Source organism: Adiantum capillus-veneris, chromosome 17 (genome assembly GCF_014529385.1).
Source record: "Adiantum capillus-veneris isolate H3 chromosome 17, ASM1452938v2, whole genome shotgun sequence".
Classification (NCBI taxonomy): Eukaryota; Viridiplantae; Streptophyta; class Polypodiopsida; order Polypodiales; family Pteridaceae; genus Adiantum; species Adiantum capillus-veneris.
In genome coordinates, this window is record NC_140947.1 from 75407211 (window position 1) to 75423163 (window position 15953).

Below are 15953 nucleotides of genomic sequence, written 5' to 3' on the forward strand. Positions count from 1 at the left end.
AACACATACCCGGAGTTTTCCATCCTTTTTCGGGAATCGAAACTACTACAATGAGAAATAACCAGTCACAGCTTGCTACTTCATTGATAAATCCCTCCTTTAGTAGGTGTCAAAACCTTCTTCACATGGTTGAAATTCATCCTATACCTCTGGAGTCGTACTGGTCATGCATCTGATTTCAGTGGTATTCGATGTTGGCGTACTTCTGGATTCACCCCTTTTAAATCCGTATGTTCCCAAGCTAAGACATCCCCATAATTTTGAAATAGTTGTCTTGCTTTTTCTTTGATCTCCGGTTTTTAATGCTTATTGATCTTTATTACCTTAGCATCTGACTCTGAACCCAAATTCCATTCTTTTATTTCTTGATCATCTCGTAACAACTAGTTCGGCATTCCACCCCCGTTCCGTCAGCCTAGAGATTCAGCTGCTTTTTCTGTACGTATACCTGTTGCATATTCATTGTAAGGTTTATTTGTGTTGGCTGAATCCTCACCTTGATCAACTCGAACCCTATTACGATCAAGTGCTTGTGTGTTCTACTGTCTGTTTCCTGTGTCCGCCTATCTAGTCTGGTTTCCCCAGTTATCTGGCTTTCACCTTCTCCTGATAGCCTTCCGTCCACATTAACTGGTCTTTCCCCCTAGTTTGACTAAGTCAAGTTATCCTGGTACTATTGTCTTTATTATTCTCCCCTCTACTCATCTAGAAGAATTGCATTAAGGTCTATTTCAGTTGTAAGAAAGATATTCATCTTTTTGGTCCCATATCTTCTGCATTGCTCTTCTGGGCGCATCGCCCTTCTCCAACTTCAAGTATTATTCAATTTAATCTATATTCTTCTATTGGGTCCTTGTATGGTGAGTCTTTGGCTTGCATAATCATGTATGGCTCCTGCACTTCTTAACCATGGCCTTCCTAAGAGCATACTGTACACACCTTGGACATTCAGAACCAGAAAACTCGTTTTAAACTTTTCTGATCCGATTCATTTGGAGATTCTCGATCAGACCCCTCATTTGGAAAATCCTTTGATTTGTCATCCTAATTCTGAAAGGAGCAGGATTCATCTCCTCAATCCCTAGCACGTCCATCCAGAATGACACCTGACAGTGGTTCCCATTGCTTTCTCACCTGGTAGTCAATTTGAATGATTGATACTTCATCATACTTGATTTCAATAAGCCCACTCCCATTGCGTTTGACTCTCTCTTTTTCTACCTTCTCATGAAATTGACAGCTTTAGGTAACGTCCTTCTGATATCATCCAATTCAATAGTTAGTTTCTGCATTCTTTCGCATACTTTGACATATATCTCATCTTGTTTGTTCCAAGAGCTACTATTTGAACTAGACGACCTCCCATCTAGAAAATTGTCTTCAAAGTGCCATGTCTTTGTTAGCCTCCTGCGTCTCTTAGCTGATGGATCCTTTGTGGAGATTCACGTTGTTGCTGCTAAACATTTTCTATCTTCAAATCCTTTTTATCAGCTCCGGTCAAGTCCACCTTGACTTACCGTACCTCTTTCTCAGGGTGCTCCTCAAAGCCTTTTTCTGGTTTCTCACTTTCTACTTCAGCACTCTTCTTACCAGATTCAAAAGCTAGGATTTCCACTTCCAAAACTTCTAAAGCTTTCGACAAAAGCCTTTGAATGGTTTTTGCCTCTCTAGCTTCCTCCGCTCTAGATCTTGAGTCATCTGAGATCTTGAGTGATGTGAGCTACCAGCACCCTCTGCTCCTACCACTCGTCCACTTCTTTAGCCTTTCGCTTGGCCTTCCAAACAGCTCTTTATTTCTCCCACTTATGACCCTCTTCACTTTAATTCCTCGATGACAACGCCAGCGCTCGTAGTGATCACGCGCACTGAAACTGGCTCTACCACCTTCCCCTCGGCCACTTCAGCTTTCACATTCTCTAGATATTACATTAGTAAGTGTCCGTATTTTCCGCATATGTAGCAGCTGAAATTATGTCTTGTAAAGTCAACTCTACCTCTACATCTATCAAAAAAATTCTGATAGCGTCCTCTTCCAGCAATATTGTTAGTACCGGCTCCATTGTCGATGTTCTCAGGTAGCCTCTCTTGCTTGATTGGTTCCAGATTTGTCAGAGCTATCATGGAAACATCTTTTCCTTCCTTGAAATGACGCATTTGCAATAAGTGCACTAGCAACATTCATTAGATCAATGTTCTTTTGATTTGCATTTTGTACACTAGGTCTCTACTTTCCCTATTGAATATCTGGTCTTAAAGATCTTAGAGATCTGCTCGAATAACGCCTCAATCTTTCTGGTTCAAGTTCCCTTCTTCCTATTCTTGGATGTGTTTACTGAATCACTATCCAAAGAGCTGGAGCTGGTTGACGATCCTTCAATAGATGACTCACTGAAACTGGAACTCTTCTCTTTCTTAACTTGTTGCTCCAATTTCGCAGCTCTTTGCATCAGTTCATTAAATTTTTGGGTTGGTGTTGGTAACTCTTGTTCTCTTAATTTCTTACTTCTGAACCCACTCAAAAACCATGCACACATGCATTTTTCTAATGGTGGTTCATTCAGCTGACTGGTCAATTTCTTGATTTTCTCCACATAACTCTTAACGGATAGCCTACTCTATTTGATTTTATCCACTTCGCAGAGGATATCCTCATCCCCGCGGTTTTCATGGTACTCCACCAAGAAATCCTTCTTCAGCTTACTATAAGTTCTAAGCTTGCAAGCTGGATAATGGTAGTACCATTTCCTTGCTGTGTCCTTCAAAGTTTGAGGAAAATATATGTTCAGTCATCCTCACTGATCAGTCATCCTCACTGATGTCCTTTAGATCAACATACTGCTCAAAGGCTTGTATGTAAACATCTAGATCGTCTCTTCGATTACATTTGAAAGTAGGAAACACGATTTTTAGATCGTTGGATTGTTCACCGTGTTTGGATTTATCATTGTGATCTTCTTTTCTCTTCCAATGTCTATGCTTATCATGACGGTCCGTGTCTGCTCCCCATCTCTCATTGTAGTCGTCATCACTCTCTGTAACTATGTCAAGCTCCTTCTCTCAACCAGATTTTGTGAGTGATCCTGCTTAATTACTATGCCTACTGGCATCACTGGCGTCAGTATGAACTTTCACTTTGCCTTTTTCATCTAAATATAAAGATCCATGTGAATGAGAGCATCTTTTAGCTCTCTAAAAGTCTTCTTGAATGTGTTGAGAGGCTCGATGCTCCTCACCCCCTCTTATCCTTGAATTGGCATCAGTTTCGTCATTCTAAGAGTGTCACGAGGACGTGGCAACTGCTAATCTTAGTTGTTGGTTTCTTTCAAATAATTTTTGTTTAATTTTTGAGACCCTCTTTTGAAGTTGCAAATGGTCGGACATTGTATGGCCAATGTGAACGGTAGTTTCACCCGCAGATGGGTAGTGGTCAGCACTGCAATTCGTATGGTAAGAGGATGTCTAGGCTCAGAGCAAGATCATGTAGGTCCCCCCGTCGCAGTTAGCAAGTTGGTGGATACTAGGAAGTGAACTCAATAAAGGCATAAAGTCAAGGTGGGATCACCAACAGAAAGTAGCCGACAGTTGGGCCACATTGCACTTTTGGATGCGGTCCCAATTAGGATAGATGGTCAGATGACCAGTGGGAGCCCAACAGAAGCATCTCCTAAAAATTAGGGAACTGCTATGTGTTCGCGTAATTACCTTCGGTATGACCAGGGGAACATTTTATTACTCTGCTACAAAGTCAACGGATGCACCAGTTGAGAGATTTTTAAGCAAGAAGCCCAATGCGGGAAATTGCATGTAGCACTTTTTGGTCAATTTACCAAGTCTGGGAGAACAAAAACTCGTAACTGACTTTTTGGAGCAGTTTTTGGAGGCTGATAACTGTGATTTTCAGCCATTTCTCTCCATTTTTTAGCTTCCCAAGACTTTATCTAGGTCCGAGGAGCTCATTTACAGCATTGGAAGGCATCAGATGCGTGTTTACACGATTGTTTCGCTGCATTTTCAACGATACACAGGTTTTGGCAGCCATGGAAATCCTCCCCTTTTTGCATCTATTTGTTCACAGATGCATTACAGGTCAAGGGCAGCAGAGGGGGCGCTCGATTTATGCTGGGGGTATGCTTCATTGAGAACCCTGTCTCACAGGTTAAGAGCTATGGAGTGCTTCCTTTCCCTCCCATGTACAGTGTGGTGCTAGGAGTGATGCCTTGCACGCTACACACTGCTCTCTCTCCCCTACGCGCAGTTATGTGATGCCCCACAAGAGGGCTCTTCATTTGACTGATGTACAGCTGTGTGGGTTCATGTTTTTGTGTTGAGGCAAGAGCCTCCTTGAGCAGGAACAGGGGTAGCTAGCTGCTACTCCAAAGCAGGCACCAGTGAGGGTCATAACCTCACCGTACAGGTGCAAATTCAGCACTGTGTATGCGCAGAAAATTGACTGTTTTTCAGCCATACGGACGCCAGAACCCTTGGGAATGGTGCCCCACTGGCACAAGACAGCTAGGGGACTGTTTGGGGCTGAAAACAGGGCAAAAACCAGTAAATACAGCGTGCTGAATTTACTGTTTTTGGGTAGAAATCAGAGGGTATACGCCAGTGGAAGTGAGTTCCAGCAGGGGAATTGGTTTCGCGCAAGTTTTGGGGCTGTTCTGCTGCCGAAATTTGGCCAAATCAGGTAGTATCTAGCGGGATACAAGTAAAGGATTCCCAGGACTCTACTTTGTAATTTACCTCTCAAAGAATAAAGAAATACCGAAAGGGGTGCCAATTCTGGGGCCTATAAGTTGTCGACGTCTGCTAGGGGCATTCTAGCTTCCGAGCCGTGTGTGTATTCAAGTGTTAACTCCCGTCGCAGGTTCTCTTTGCAAAGTGCTCTGTGTGTGTGTCTAAAGTAAAGATTTTCAGGTGAAAGCCAACGCCTACCGCTCCACGGGCCGGTTTCAAGGTTTCATTGCCGGGATAAATCACTTTTTCCTCAAAGAGTGAGCCTTGGTTGTTTTGGGTAAAGACACAGTACAGGAATGCAGGATTACACTATGGCCGACAAAGGGAAGGGCATTATGAAAGAGGGTTCCTCTTCACAGGACACACAGGAAATTCCGCATGTTCGCCCTGCCAAAAAGTGGTCAAATCAGGGCTCATTTTTTGGTGCGTTTTTAGGGTTTGCAAGTATGAACCAAGATGAGATAGGGAGAGGTCTCATGGTGATAGATTGGCCACTAGATCTCCTGCGGGAGTGATGCGGGTCTGCTAGGTGACACGCTGCTTGCCGATTCTTTGAGGCGATTGCTTGGATTCTATGATGTATTGGTAAATCATCTTGAAATTTGAGCTTGCTTGGTTGTGGGTGGTACGTCAATGTTGTGGAATTATGCTCGTTTGCAGAGGCAAGAGCCTTTTGCACAGGTAAAAGTTAAGGGACAGGTTGCAAGATGCTATGTGGTGAAGTTCAAGAACTATCCACCTATGGATGCAAAGTGGATGGAAGAGCATGAACTGTCAGAGTCACCAAATGTATTGCAGCTTTTACCTTGAAGCATTTGGGTTACAGCCTACTTATGCCCCAACCCAACGTGTGCAAAGGAGGGGTAATGATAGAGCTAGCACATCAAATGTACATATGAATTCAGTGTAATAGATGGAAATGACAAACGTATGAAGGCCTCATTAAGTCATTTGTATCTATGTGTTACGACATTTCTAACGGATACATGCGATGATAAAAGAGTGCTAACAGCACAAGATCATCTATGGCATGTATTTACGGTATGCAATCGAGGCCGTTTGCGATTTCAAGATAGGGGTATGTCACGAGAACGTGGCAACTGCTAATCTTAGTTGTTGGTTTCTTTCCAATAATTTTTGTTTAATTTTTGAGACCCTCTTTTTGAAGTTGCAAATGGTCGGACATTGTTTGGCCAATGTGGACGGTAGTTTCACCCGCAGATGGGTAATGGTCGGCACTGGAATTCGTATGGTAAAAGGATGTCTAGGCTTAGAGCAAGATCATGTAGGTCCCCCCGTCGCACTTACCAAGTTGGTGGATACTAGGAAGTGAACTCAATAAAGGCATAAAGTCAAGGTGGAATCACCAACAGAAAGTATGCGACAATTGGGCCACATTGCACTTTTGGATGCGGTCCCAATGAGGATAGATGGTCAGATGACCAGTGGGAGCCCAACGGAAGCATCTCCTAAAAATTAGGAAACTGCTATTTTGGGCCGTGAAATGTGTTCGTGTCATTACCTTCTGCATTGGAATTCGTATCAGAGTTACCAGGGAACGCCCCCTAACCCCTGTTCCGCCGTTCCGAGGGGCAGTTCCCTTCCCGAACGTTCCAAAACGTCCCGAAACGTTCCGGGTGGCCAATGCAAACCGGAACGGCCGTTCCGGAACGCCCCCGGAACGTTCCGGAATGCCCCTGGAACGGCCAACGGCTACAAACAAATTTGGCAAAAATTGAAAAATTGAAGTAAATGTTTGGGCTTCTTTTTGAAGTGTGCAAGGCCTCAAGGACTCATAAAATGCACCCCCCTCCCCCTTTCTCTCCACAAGCTAATCCTCAAGGCTCAAGCTCTCTTTCTCTCACTCTCAAGATCTCTCCCTCTCAAGACTCACTCTCTCAAGGCTCAAGGCTTCACGCCTTCAAGCTCTCTTCCTCTCCCTCCCACTCTCTCAAATCTCTCTCTCTCTCTCTCTCTCTCTCTCTCTCTCTCTCTCTCTCTCTCTCTCATCATCATCATCATCTAGTCAAAGCAAGGTTGAATGGTCTTCAAAACGAGTTTTTTGTGAGTATTACAATCAAAGCACTCTAATACTCCTTGTATTTAAACACAAGGAGCTAAAAAATGCACTATTTGGGTGTTTTTTATACCTCCCGTTCCGCGCCGTTCCCGTTCCGGACCACTAGCCGTTCCCCCGTTCCGCAGGGATCCCGTCACCGTTCCTGTTCCGCGTTCCGGGTAACTATGATTCGTATGGTAAGAGGATATCTAGGCTTAAAGCAAGATCATGTAGGTCCCTCCGTCGCACTTAGCAAGTTGGATACTAGGAAGTGAACTCAATAAAGGCATAAAGTCAAGGTGGGATCACCAACAGAAAGTATCCGACAATTGGGCCACATTGCACTTTTGGATGCGGTTCCAATGAGGATAGATGGTCAGATGACCAGTGGGAGCCCAACAGAAGCATCTCCTAAAAATTAGGGAACTGCTATTTTGGGCCGTGAAATGTGTTCGCGTCATTACCTTCGGTATGACCAGGGGAACATTTTATTACTCTGCTGCAAAGTCAACTGATGCAGCAGTTGAGAGATTTTTAAGCAAGAAGCCCAATGCGGGAAATTGCATGTATAAGTGCCAAGTGGCACTTTTTGGTCAATTTACCAAGTCTGAGAGAACAAAAACTCGTAACTAACTTTTTGGAGCAGTTTTGGAGGCTAATAACTGTGCTTTTCAGCCATTTCTCTCCATTTTTGGGCTTCCCAAGACTATATTTAGGTCCGAGGAGCTCATTTTCAACATTGGAAGGCATCAGATGTGTGTTTACAGGGCTGTTTTGCTGCATTTTCAGCGATACCCAGGTTTTGGCACCCATGGAAATCTTCCCCTTTTTGTATCTATTTGTTCACAGATGCATTACAGGTCAAGGGCAGCAGAGGGAGCACTCGATTTATGCTGGGGGGATGCTTCATTGAGAGCCTTGTCACAGATTAAGAGCTATGGAGTGCTTTCTTTCCCTCCCATGTACAGTGTGGTGCTAGGAGTGATGCCTTGCACGCTACACACTGCTCTGTCTCTCCCCTACGTGCAGTTATGTGATGCCCCACAAGAGGACTCTTCATTTGACTAATGTACAGCTGTGTGGGTTCATGCTTTTGTGCGGAGGCAAGAGCCTCCTTGAGCAGGAACAGGGGTAGCTAGCTGCTACTCCAAAGCAGGCACCAGTGACGGTCATAACCTCACCGTACAAGTGCAAATTCAGCGCTGTGTATGCGCAGAAAATTGACTGTTTTTCAGCCATACGAACGCCAGAACCCTTGGGAATGGTGCCCCACTGGCAGAGGATAGCTAGGGGACTGTTTGGGGCTGAAAACAGGGCAAACACCGGTAAATACAGCGTGCTGAATTTACTGTTTTTGGGCAGAAATCAGAGGGTATACGCCAATGGAAGTGAGTTCCAACAAGGGAATTGGTTTCGCGCAAGTTTTGGGGCTACTATGCTGCCAAAATTTGGCCAGATCAGGTAGTATCTAGCGGGATACAAGTAAAGGATTCCTAGGACTCTACTTTGTAATTTACCTCTCAAAGAATAAAGAAATACCGAAAGGGACGCCAATTTTGGGGCCTACAGGTTGTCGGCGTCTGCTCAGGGCATTCTAGCGTCCAAGCCGTGTGTGTATTCAAGTGTTAACTCCCGTCGCAGGTTCTCTTTGTAAAGTGCTCTGTGTGTGTGTGTCTAAAGTAAAGATTTTCGGGTGAAAGCCAGCACCTACCGCCCCACGGGCCGGTTTCAAAAAAGTGTGGTCGTTCATCAAAGCTCTGCTTTGATTCCTTAGCTATTGTGCTGATATTGCCTTGATCCAACAAACACTGGAGTAGCTCTTCTTCCTCGCACTAGACGACGTGGAGGCATTGCAAATAGTTGATCGACTTTAAATTCTATGTAGGAGACTGGTTCCTGTTAAGAGCTTTAGCTTACCACCATGATCACCAAAATAGAATGAGTTGGTCTTTCCAATGTTAGAATTTCAAAGTCAAATACCAAATGTCAAGTCAAATTAGATGACCATAATTAGACTTCAAAAGACCAAATTGAGAAGTCACACAAATAATTGAATTGAAATGAAAGACTTCAAATGACATGAATTGAGACAACTCGACATGAACGATTCACATCCATAAACTCATTCAAAAGTACAAAGTTCGGAAGTACAAGTAGTACTGTCACCTGCACATCTAACACTATGTGCATGTGGACAAGCTACTTCAAGTCTAGGGTTCAGGTCAGCTTAGGAAGTGTTGTGGCACCTTGTGAGCCTGTGCACAGGCCGTGCATGTCCAGGCACTTAGAGTAGTTGCATATCCTGTGGTTGCACGCAGCATGATCATCAGCATGACATTCAGTACCCATCATGAGCATTTTACAGTGCACAAAACCCATTTTTCCAATTTATCCATTTTTCACTGATTATTTAATAAGTGACTTTCGTTGGAAAACTGAGTAGGGAAAATTTGCTAAGCTACTATAAAAGAAACCTAGCGCTAGCACTTTTTGGCAGAAGAAGTATCAATAACTTGCAGTGCACCTTCTCAACAAGATCGGCCGAAGGCCTAGCATTTTCAACCAACAGAACTGACAGCGTTTTGGGATTCCTTTCCATAGCGTTTTCAACACCATATTCCACCTAGCGTTTTTCGTCGGCAGAAGATTCCAACTGGCGTTTTTCAGTTGCATACCTTGCCGTTTTGCAATTTTTGGCGTCAAATCAGCCCCTGTGCTTCAACGTTTTCCGTTTCCAGCACTTGACACCACAGATTCAACCCTTAGCCTCGCAGATCTCACCTACCCGCAGATCAACCAGTGTTTTCAAATTCAACCCGCTGTTCTACGTTTTCAGCGCATCGTCGTCGCGTTGTCACCATCGCGGTCCTCGCCGACACAATGTCAAAGGTCAACAGAAAGTCAACGTTTTGCAGATTTCAAATTTCAACCCCTAGAGTTTTCAGATTTCAGCCCATCCTCGTCCTCGTCCTCGTCGACATCGTCGGTAAATCCATTGCATCTAGATTGTACCAGTTTTGTGCAATCAATAGCATAAACCTCTCTCGCCATAGAGAAGGGGGCCCTTGGAGGAGGGTTTGAGAACCGTCTGGTATCGTATTCTTCTCTCTCTCTCTCTCTCTCTCTCTCTCTCTCTCTCTCTCTCTCTCTCGGGACCTTCATTCACAGTAGCATTCACTTTGTTTGAGATCATTGCACTCTCTCACTAAAGGAACGGAAGGCTCTCCCTTCCATAAGTAAAAGGAACCCTTGAGCAAAGTTCGGAGCACTCATCTTGAGCAAGATCAACATTCACTTCCGCTGCACCTTACAAGTACCTCACTTAGTGCTCAGAAGCTCTAAAAAACGTCTAGCAACTAGAGTTGAGATACAAGAGCTCCAATCTATCGATCCATCCATCCCTAAAATGGGAGTAATGGATCCTATTTATAGGTGAAGCTCTATAAAACGTCTAGCAACTAGAGTTGAGATACAAGAGTACCAATCTATCGATCCATCGATCCCTAAAATGGGAGTAATGGGTCCTATTTCTAGGTGTCCACGTTGAGGTTTGACTGGCTGCACAGTCATTTAGGGTCAATAGTTTTGCTAGGTAATCGATCTGAATAAACCCTTGTGCAAGGTATTAGTTTCCACCTTCTACATGGAGTACCAGGGGAAACAGAAGGGGAAGTTGAAGACGAGTAATGACAAAAGGAAGTTGGGGAGGATGATGATCGAGGAGCTGACTAAAAGGATTAGTCCAAGTCTCAGCACACGAGTCTTGGGAATTGCATACAAAAAGAGAGAGAGAAGGTACTTACAACGGCAGGTTTATCTGGATGGGCGAGATCGGCCAGCAGGTACGTGTAGGTGGAAGACTCCTTCTCAAAGAGCTGACGAAACAGAAGATGCACGGGGCTGCTGCTGGGAGCCATGGTCGCGAAAGCTCTGCTGCTGCTGCGGGACCAAACACAAGAAGAAGAGCGACTTCCGCTGCGCAAATAGAACGAGGCGAGCTGCATAGCACGCCTACTAACGACTGTCGATGTCCTCAACGGCACCCTGTTTTGGCGCATTCGCAGGACGACAACGTTTATCTCTAAGCTACACTCCATACGAACCACCGTCACCGAAGAGAATACATCCTTCGGTGAATTTTTTATTTTTTTTTGAGAAACGTGCAACTAAAGAAAGAAAGAGCGTAACGAGATACAAACATCCCACATATAGAAGGTGGGACACTCCCATAGCACATATAGAAGGTAAGACAGTCCCCTAGCTGAGGATGACATTACAAAAGCTGCAACATTCTAAAGATGGTATAACAAAGGTACAATTGATTTACATTGTGGCCATCTCGTAACTTTTTGGATGCTAGAAACAGTAGAGTCCTTAGGGAGAGTAAAAGGTTAGAGCTGAGTGTTTAACATCATGATGTGGTAAACATAAAGGGAAGGAGGATTCCTGCTTTAAGGCAGAGGCATCTATACTCTTTATAATGCAGCTTAAAATTTTCAAGGAAAGAGAGGGCATCCATATGTGACTTTCGGTTTATTTCAAAAAACACTTTAAACATCTAACCTAAAATGCAAAAGTAAAGGGTAAGATTGTAAGAAATCACACTGCAAAATGTAACAACTAACAAGCCTTTTCAAATGTAAAGTCAAAAGACTTTCTATTATACATAGAAGTTCTATTGCACATAACAAAATGGGGATAACTTTAGTGGAGGTTTTGTTACTTAATGTGAATTTACTTTTTGAAGATATAACAAAAAAGGAAGAATTTTAGTGTTTTTTTTTATTTAATGGAAATGTAATTTTTGAAGATATATTTGGCTTTATCTTTTCAAGGGGCTTTTTTCAAAACCAATATTGATATGTTTTAGAAAATTTTGGAAGTATGTATTTTTTTAAAGAGCTTGAGAAAAAGAAAAACGCTCACCTAGCGTTGACTTGGGGATGTTTCACTTTGAGGACATGCATGACATACAAATGCAGAGGTCGTTATCCACATTATTGACCATGAATGTGTGTGTGTGTGTGTGTGTGTGAGAGAGAGAGAGAGAGAGAGACCATCGCATTACTTATGTGTGTGTGTGTATGTGTGTGTGTGTGTGTGTGAGAGAGAGAGAGTTAACATGTGGGCCATGCTTAAAAATCTATAAATTCCTTAAATTTTGGCAAGTAAAGGTGCCAATCTAAAATCAACGAGAGAGAACACCACAAATGGGTGTAGAGATTTCCCAGTTGATGGACCTTTTACAAATTCTTGGATATTTTGTTCTTTTTGTTTTTAAGAGTTAACATGTGGGCCAATCTTAAAAATCTATAAATTCTTTAAATTTTGGCAGGCAAGGGTGCCAATCTAAAATCAGAGAGAGAGAGAGAGAGAGAGAAGGGTAAGAGGGAGAGAGAGAAGGGTCAGAACAATCCCAAAAGATATATCTCACAACATGGGTAAGAATAAAGTTATTTTCATTTCATCCTCTCTCTCTCTCTCTCTCTCACACACACACACACACACGCGCGTCTTGATAAAAGGAGAATTTGAAATATTGTAGGAACATCCAATGATCTCAAAGATCTATCCGATGGTAAAGAGAGAGAGAGCCATCTATACTTTTCTTTTCAAAAAAATGAGAAAAATGAGTTCGCTTCTCCTTTTTATATGTCCACATGGGATCGTCACTTCAACTAGAGGGTTTTGGGGGGGGACGAGGGGAGCATAGAAACTTTGAATGTCATAGTTATTGTATTGGAACAATAGCAGTATGCCTCAAGACCTATGTGACAAATCTTTCCTTCAAGCACATGTGTGTGTGTGTGTGTGTATGTGCGCGCGCGCTGTGTACATATAGACATAATTGGAACATATCAAGATGTCTCAAGACCTATGTGACAAATCTTTTGCTTCAAGCATATATATATATATATATATATATATATATATATATATATATATATATATATATATATATATATATATATATATATATATATATATAGAGAGAGAGAGAGAGAGAGAGAGAGAGATGTGTGTGGGTGTGTGTACTATGTGTACATATAGATATATATGTATACATATATCCATACATATGTACAAGGATAGAAGCAAGTAAGAGAGTGGAGCAGAGACATTGAATCCAATTACATTCCTATCATTGAAACCAATTCTAGAACCCACTCAATTTATTAAAAAAAAGTTTTATTATTACATTGACTTAGCTTTCATCTCTTCACACCATGCTAGCTTATCTAATCTCTACAATCAAGCTTGGTAACATTGCTAGATCAAGGTAGTCCAATAGGAGGAATCTCTCTCTCTCTCTCTCTCTCTCTCTCTCTCTCTCTCTCTCTCTCTCTCTCTCCACGCACACACCCCCCAATAGAATTAGAACACTCCTAAGTTTGTTGAACAAGGGCTAGCACCTCATGAAAAATAATGTCTATGAGAAGCTTCCAATCTTGGTATCAAAGAATGCTTTGCAGCATCTATTAAGAGGTGGTGTCATGCATCACTTTTATAAATGCCATAGACTATATGTGTAAGAAGAGAGTATTGATAGTGTTCCACTTGGAAGAGAAGATAGCCCTATGAGAATAGAGGCATTGTTTCCTTGGCTGCAGCAACACGCGGGTCACATACTAGTTTCTCTTAAGCCACATAACCATAAAATGTATCCTCTCCATATATTCCACAATGGGATATACCAAGCCTTTGCAATTTCCCAAAAGAAGGGCCTTTAGATCCAAAGCTTTTAAATTGACTTGGCTGAGGGCAGTCTGCAGATTCAGCAAGATACCCTTATTTTCTCTGCAATTGAATCAAATATCAACAAAGTCCTACTATGGACCTCTTGAATCAACATACTCCATTGCTGACTCCAGCTCTGAGTGCTTTGTCTCCACTCCATATTCCTTGATGCATTATGAGCCACATGAGAGTGCAGTGTTTATTAGTTATTGGAAAAGTCGAGAGGCATTTGAACTTGTAGGTCCAATGCTTGCAGCTCCAAGAAACTTTCCATATTCTATTTAACCTTTTCTTTACTTCATTCTCCACTCCCCCTTTAGGGTAGTAACGTTTGTAAATTTTAGAAACAACATGAGATATTTTACAAGTAGCTTGAACTGCTATGGCTGGAATTCTAATTTCAGACAAGAGTCTTTTAGCTCTTTCCTGGCACTAGCTTACATCTTATAGAGAGATGGAAAATTTACTATGAAGAGAGAGAACCGATTTCAGAAACTACATGAGATATTTTACAAGTAGCTTGAACTGCTATGGCTGGAATTCCAATTTCAGACATGAGTCTTTTAGCTCTTTCCTGGCACCAGCTTACATCTTGTAGAGAGATGGAAAATTTACTATGAAGAGAGAGAATCGATTTCAGTTTAGCTTGATGTATCAAATCAGCCCAGACCCTAATGCTAGCTTTGAATTACTTATGGGTTTTTCTGCAAAGCTTAAAATTAGATTTACCTACAAAAATGCCAAACCAAGTAGAATCTAGCATGAAAGACAAATAATTAGTAAAAAATTTCCTTGGAAGGTTTCCATGAAGCCTTGATTGTGTCCATGCCTTCCACATTCTGCAAACCAGCTTGGAACCTAATGGGATGAAAGAGACAGGAGATAGCAGAAATCTCTTTGAGGAAGGGTAGGAAGCGAGCTTTTTGAGTAAGCTTTTTTTTTCATGGAGCGAGCTTCTTTCTATGGCTTCACAAAATTAGCTCGCCTTTGGTGCCAATACCTTTGGGCACGAAACTCCGCCAGGATGTATCGTCTCTCTCTCTCTCTCTCTCTCTCTCTCTCTCTCTCTCTCTCTCTCTCTCTCTCTCTCTCTCTCTCTCTCTCTCTCTCTCTCTCTCTCTCTCTCTCTCTCTCTCTCAAAGTTCAGTAATTTTGAAGTTTTTGTTCATGTGTTGCTATTGATTTCACGCTTGGAGTGTCCAATAAACTCTGAAAGAGATTAAGATGACATGCTGACATGGCAGTCTGTACGGGCAATGGCGTGGCAAGACAATACAATTTTTTGCATTTTTCATTGCTGGTGCCACGTGGCAGGCTATACAAATTTTTACAAATTACGTTGGCTGCTTTTGGAGAGCCCACCGCTAGCTTTTGCGAGAAGATGCTTTTGGGTTGATGTGCTTTTAGTATTGAAGCTTTTTAGGGCTCTGCTTTTGGGCATCCCTTGTAAGTTTAAAAGAGCCCTTGGGCCTCTTACTTTTGAGAACATCTGGACGTAGAGTCTGAGAGCAGAGGGGACCCTCAAGAGTTGTACTTTTTTGTGAGCAATAATAAAGGAATACCAAAAGGAGTGCCAGTCTTTGGGGCGAGTGCTTCTAGGCATGGATGATGGAACTCCACCGTATTGTGTCGACTCACTCTCTCTCTCTCTCTCTCTCTCTCTCTCTCTCTCTCTCTCTCTCTCTCTCTTCAAAGTTCAATGATTTTGCAGCTTCTATTCATGTGTTGCTATTGATTTCTCGTTTGGAGTCCAAGTGTGTAACAATGGTATCAGAGCTCAGAAAGATTCTCCTTCTACGGATTATCCAATCCTTTATGTAGCACACATAGGTTTTGAAGAGAATTTGACAAAGCAGTCAAGATTTTGTTTGTGGAAGAATCTTTGTGTCCCTACCCCTGACTTATTAGCCACTCCCACCCTTAGTCCATTGCGCATCGGGTGCACTCCCATCTTCATCACTCTTGTCTTAAGGGGCATAAGCCATAAAGAACCCTAAAGCACAAGATCGGCTTTCCTTATAGGCCGACGCAACCTCACTCTAATCCCCTCTAAAACGCATTGCAAGTCTCTCTTTGACAACGTCTTAGGGTTCTAGGCATCTGACCACCTTGATGCTAAACATACCTAATCAACACTTTGGAAACATGCATTCATGTGCTTCGTTCATCAAGGGAACCATTTGTCGCTCGCCAACACCTTTTCCAAGATCGTCTTTCCTTATAGGCCGACGCAGTCTCACTCTAACGCACTGCATCTTTCCCTCTTTGACCAGCATATGAGGGTTCTAGGCATCAAACCAACTTGACATTTAGCATGGCTACTCAACACTCTAGAAACATGAAATTCATGTGCTTTGTTCACCAAGGGAACCACTCATCACTTGCCAATGAGAGGAATGCCCATTTTCCCTGTCCTTTG

The 15953-nt window shown here is 42.6% G+C and overlaps 1 protein-coding gene across 2 annotated transcripts in view; it reads right to left on the reverse strand.

Annotated features, from left to right (window-relative positions):
* Positions 1-10981, reverse strand: part of LOC147437497 (persulfide dioxygenase ETHE1 homolog, mitochondrial-like) — a 94827-nt gene extending 83846 nt beyond the window's left edge. The window contains exon 1 of one of the 2 annotated variants that reach the window (XM_086487018.1): positions 10600-10981. In XM_086487018.1, coding sequence (XP_086343144.1) covers positions 10600-10893 — 294 coding nt within the window. In that variant the 5' untranslated portion in view covers positions 10894-10981. The remainder of the gene's footprint in view (positions 1-10599) is intronic. The other variant, XM_086487017.1, reaches the window with a different exon arrangement.
* Between the last annotated feature and the right edge of the window lie 4972 nt (positions 10982-15953).